General features: G+C 39.3%; 1 protein-coding gene across 1 annotated transcript; it reads left to right on the top strand.

Annotated features, from left to right (window-relative positions):
- Positions 1 to 894: 894 nt before the first annotated feature.
- On the top strand, positions 895 to 2,204 carry LOC120354112. Its single transcript, XM_039440382.1, has 2 exons — positions 895 to 1,503; positions 1,554 to 2,204. Exons 1-2 carry the CDS (start codon positions 1,468 to 1,470, stop codon positions 2,202 to 2,204), a joined length of 687 nt encoding a protein of 228 aa, XP_039296316.1. The 5' UTR covers positions 895 to 1,467.
- Positions 2,205 to 5,001: the final 2,797 nt, after the last annotated feature.

The raw sequence follows: 5,001 nt of genomic DNA, 5'->3' as shown, positions 1-5,001 counted from the left end.
GATTAAGCTAACAGTGCTGCCAACATGGGAAAAGGAAAAAATCCCTCAGAGGAAAAAGGGAAAAACGCCCCAGTAACGGCCTCTTACGCCTACTCCAGTGGTACGATAAGATAGCAAACTAATGCTGATCAGATGATACTTTATAACCTGAGTCTCATTACACTTATTCTCCATTTCAATATATTGATAGAAAATTATACTGAAAGAATATTGGAATAATATGTAAAGTATATGAACATGTTGTGACGGTGGCATGCCAATTGACAGAATCCCGAACGACCGAAACGCTATATTTTCCCAAACGGCCGAAAACTACTTTTTCCCAATTGGCAGAATTAATGAAATATTGAAACTGGAACTTTCTCATTCAGCCGAATCCCAAATGACAGAAATCTTTTAAGGATTTTCCCAATCGACAGAAAACGTGTTTTGTCCCAAACGACAGAAAGTAGTGAGAGTCCCAAACGAGCGAAAAGTGGTGAGAGTCCCAAATGACCGAAAGTGATCAGTTTCCCAAACGACCGAAAACTCCTCTAGTTTGTCGCAAACGGTAGAAAGTACAGTAGAAGTGCCACTTCTCTACTCTTTTCTTATACTCTCTTATCCCATCCCTTTTTTTTTTTCTGTTCTCTTCTTTCCCCTTTATTCTTTTTCCCCTATTCTATTTTCTTTTCTCTTCTTCTCTGATTTTGCTTCTACTTCTCCATATTCCTGTATAAATAAGAGGAAATTCAATGGGTAGGAACTTTTGTTCCTCTTCTTTAAATCTATTGGACTAGTAGTTCTGTGAACAGTAGACCTCGTGCAGTTATAAACCACAGTCTCCTCTGATACTGTCCATCAGAGTAATTTTTTTTTTTTACAATAATCTCCTTAGCAACGGAGATGAAAATTTTCAAACTCCTACTTTTAACATAATTTTATTTTCAATTTCCTTTTTGGATAGTTTTATGCCTTATATTATTTGATGTCAACTATTTCTGAAGGTTTGAAAAGAAAAAGTTTTTTTTTTAAAGTGAATTCTCATGAAGAAATTTTAAAGGCAAGTCTACAAATATTTTCTAACCTCAAAATGTTTTATGGAGATGGGAAGTAGGTATTGATGTTTTTCAATGTTTCTGCCTTGTGTTTTAAAGTACTTTTCTTAATTTTAATGTAATTGTACATTATAGATATTGAGTGGATTTTGAAATCAATTTGAAGCTCATTTTTTGCAAGCCGGACACATTCCAGTAATGTCTCCCGGCTACATAGGCCAAAGTCCTTTTCAGGGCAATCCAGATAGTAACTTACTTAGAATAGCACAACTTAATATTGAGGGCATGACAAGAGCTAAAGGAGAAATTTGTGGAAAAATGAGTAAAGATCTCAAAATTGACATCATACTGATTCAAGAAACACATGTAGCAGCGAATATGGATAACAAGCTGAAGATTCCAGGCTATACACTTGTTAACAGTTTAAATCATGATAAGCATGGAATTGCCACATTTGTTACATCGAATATTGCTTCTAATTGTAGTGGTTTGAATGGAAATAGTCATGCCATAGGCATAGTATACGGAGGGCTGAGTATATTCAATGTGTACAAACCCCCTGGGGAAGAATGGGAGAACCCTGCCCTCCCTCATGCTGCACATCCGTGCATTTATGCTGGCGATTTCAACTCTCATAGCCCTCTGTGGGGCTACAGAACTGAAAACAGGGATGGTGAGAGTCTGATTCGATGGGCTGAAGTAAATGATTGTCACTTGGAATATGATGCTAAACAAGGCAGCACTTTTCATTCTGCCAGATGGGGAACTTCTACCACTCCAGATCTGTGCTTTGTGTCATGTAATAGGGAAGGTAGACCTTTGCATGTGACAAGATCAGTTGAATCAAGATTCCCTAGAAGTCAACATAGCATGGTGGTTTTAGAGATTGGCATGAGGTTGCCATGTGTTCAAAATCCTGAACTTCCAAGGTGGAATCTCCGTAAGGCAGTTTGGGCAAAGTTTACTGAAGAAGTTGAAAAAACAGTTTCCAGAATCCCTATCAACATACCAAACTATGGAAGGTTTAGCAGACTGCTTTTCATGGCTGCAAAGAGATCTATCCAAGAGGCCATAGAAAGAATTATGTCCCATGTTGGAATGCAGAATGTGATGGTTTACTGGCTGAATATAAAGTTTCACCAACTGATGAGCTTGCCAATAGCCTGATAAAAAATTTGGATGAAGGAAGACGCAATCGTTGGATGGAAGCCATGCAGAGTCTGGATTTCACTCACTCCAGCAGAAAATCATGGAGTTTACTCCGAAAGCTGAGTGGGAACACAAGATCCATAAAAAGAGCGGATGTGACTCCTGATCAAATAGCTGACATCTTCCAGGAAAATGGTGATATAGATGTGCCCCCAAAGCTGAAAGCTCAAATGAAGCGGAAACTACAGAAGGAGCTGAAAAACTGCATGCAACAATCCTTTTTGGCTGAGTTGGTAAGTTCTGAAGAGATTATAGCTGCCATAAAAAAGATGAAAGGCAATAGAGCACCAGGAGTTGATGGAGTTCTGCCTGAGTTTATCAAGAATTTGGGACCAAAAGCTATAATGTGGCTCTCAAAGTATTTTTCTGAAGTAATGGCTAGAGCTGAGCTCCCCAAATCCTGGAAACAAACAAAGGTCGTAGCAGTATTGAAGCCAGGAAAAGATCAAAGAGACCCAAAAAGCTATAGACCAATAGCCCTGTTGTCAGTTGTGTACAAACTTTTTGAACGAGTCCTGCTGACAAGAGTCGGGAGCAGAATGGATGAGTGTTTGCCAGAGGAGCAGGCTGGTTTCAGGGAGGGTAGGAGTTGTGAGGAACAAGTATTGGGGCTCACAACTTACATTGAGCATGGGTTTGAGAGAAACCTCAAATCAGGAGCCGTATTTCTGGACCTTAGTGCAGCATATGACACAGTGTGGAGATCTGGTCTTCTTCTGAAGTTAGCAAGGATCCTGAAATGCAAGGCAACCGTCAATCTCTTTGGAGCTATTTTGAGAGACCGTACATGCAGAGTGTCTCTTTATGGTAAACTCAGCACTATAAGAAGATTACAAAATGGTTTACCTCAAGGATCGGTTCTTTCACCAATTTTGTTCAATGTTTACACTGCAGACCTGCCTGTTACTCAATCACGCAAGTTTATTTATGCCGATGACATTGGGCTTGTTACTCAAGGTCGAAATTTTGATCAGCTCCAAATTGTGTTGAATGAGGACTTAGAGTTAATGGCAGAATACTTCCAGCAGTGGTTCTTGAAGCCAAACCCGTCCAAAACTGTCTCAACAATATTCCATCTTAGTAACCAGCATGCAAAAAAGACAATTAATCTCAGGTTATGTGGCAAAAGAATATCTCATCAGGAAGCTCCCCGTTACCTAGGAGTCAGACTTGATAGATCCCTCACATATCGACAACATCTGCAGGGGTTGAGAGATAAACTGAAGACAAGGCTAAATATCATCAGCAAACTTGCGGGAACAACCTGGGGTTGTGACATGAATGCCCTTCGAACATCAAGTCTTGCACTTATGTACAGTACAGGGGAGTACTGCTCTTCTGTCTGGGCTCGCAGCAGACATGTTGAGAAAATTGATACAGTTTTCAATGAAACTATGAGGAAGATTAGTGGGACATTGAGACCAACAGAGACTGAGTGGTTGCCTGTGCTTAGTAACATCATGCCTCCAGATCTCAGAAGGTTGGAGAAGAAGAACAAGTTCATTTCCCAGTTACAACACATTCATGAGGATCTCCCAGTCTCTAGAGATTTGGCTAACCCTCCACCAAGGCGCCTCAAGTCAAGAAGATACTTGAGACTTGATGAGCAGGAGGAAATTAGAAGTGCAAGGGAGTTATGGAGACTGAGATGGTTGCAGGGAGAGGTCAGGAACAAAGGCCTTGTGGATGACCCTAATAACATTGTTCCTGGCACCCAGCTGAGACGTAGAGAGTGGTGTGGCCTTAACCGGTTCAGGACGCAGGTGGGAAGGTGTGCTGAGCTGATGACAGCATGGGGATACACATCTGATCCTCTGTGCCAATGTGGACAAATCCAATCAATGAACCACCTAATATCTGAGTGTCCACAACACTCCTATCATGGAGGGCTGTCGGCCCTCCATGATGCTGGAGAAGATGCGTGTCAGTGGCTCCAGAACATTCTAAATTCTATTGGTATTTGAAATATTAAGTGTAAAATTATGTTTTTTTTCTAATTTTGGCCTATGTATGCATATGCATATATATATATAGAGTAAATTCCGTCCTGTCCTGTCGTTTCGGCGAGAAATCAGTGTATAAACGACTAATGACTGTTTGAGTTGTTGTATCGACAATGCCAATAATTTGATTTAAACAGCTATGCTTCTATCATCAAAAGCTTACCGAGTTGAAAGCTGAGAAAAGTCGGGAGAAAATACTATGCTACTTCAAGTTATCAATTGCATGCCTCACTACATGCAATTCATAGTCCACAAAAACGCTGTTTTTTCACCAAGTAACATTGAGATATTGAATTGCAAGCGTCATTGCATACAATAAGTATAATCCACTTGACACCTAATTTATGATGAATAATTCTATAGTCTGATTTTTACTATAATATTGGCGTATGAGGGAGGCTTCTTTTCCTTTTATAATTATCCTCGAAATGCAAAATTTCCAAAACCTTGTATATACGTCGACGCGCATTTAAAAAATAACACACCTGTCAAATTTCGTGAAAATCTATTACAACGTTTGATGATTAATTGATGATCAAATTGATGAATTGATCAATTGATGATTAAATTATTATTTTTGAGCTTTACTAACTCTTTATGTTTTCAATTGTTTCTTTTTTCTTTGTATACCGTATACATAACTTTCATACCCCTTTTTTATACCCCTTCACTAACGTTCCTGCATCTAACTCAAATATCGTTCTCTTCTAATCTTATTAGTTATACTGAATCGTTGTGAATATTTAGTGGAG

This window comes from Nilaparvata lugens, chromosome 13 (assembly GCF_014356525.2).
Source record: "Nilaparvata lugens isolate BPH chromosome 13, ASM1435652v1, whole genome shotgun sequence".
Classification (NCBI taxonomy): Eukaryota; Metazoa; Arthropoda; class Insecta; order Hemiptera; family Delphacidae; genus Nilaparvata; species Nilaparvata lugens.
This window is presented reverse-complemented; position numbering and strand designations above follow the sequence as displayed.

What these genes read in the sequence shown, in the direction of transcription:
- LOC120354112 (XM_039440382.1), top strand. Translation starts at nt 1,468, where the DNA reads ATGATAAGCATGGAATTGCCACATTTGTTACATCGA. An exon ending in TGCCACATTTGTTACATCGA is followed by an intron (nt 1,504 to 1,553) that starts ATATTGCTTCTA and finishes CATGCCATAGGC; the next exon opens with ATAGTATACGGAGGGCTGAG.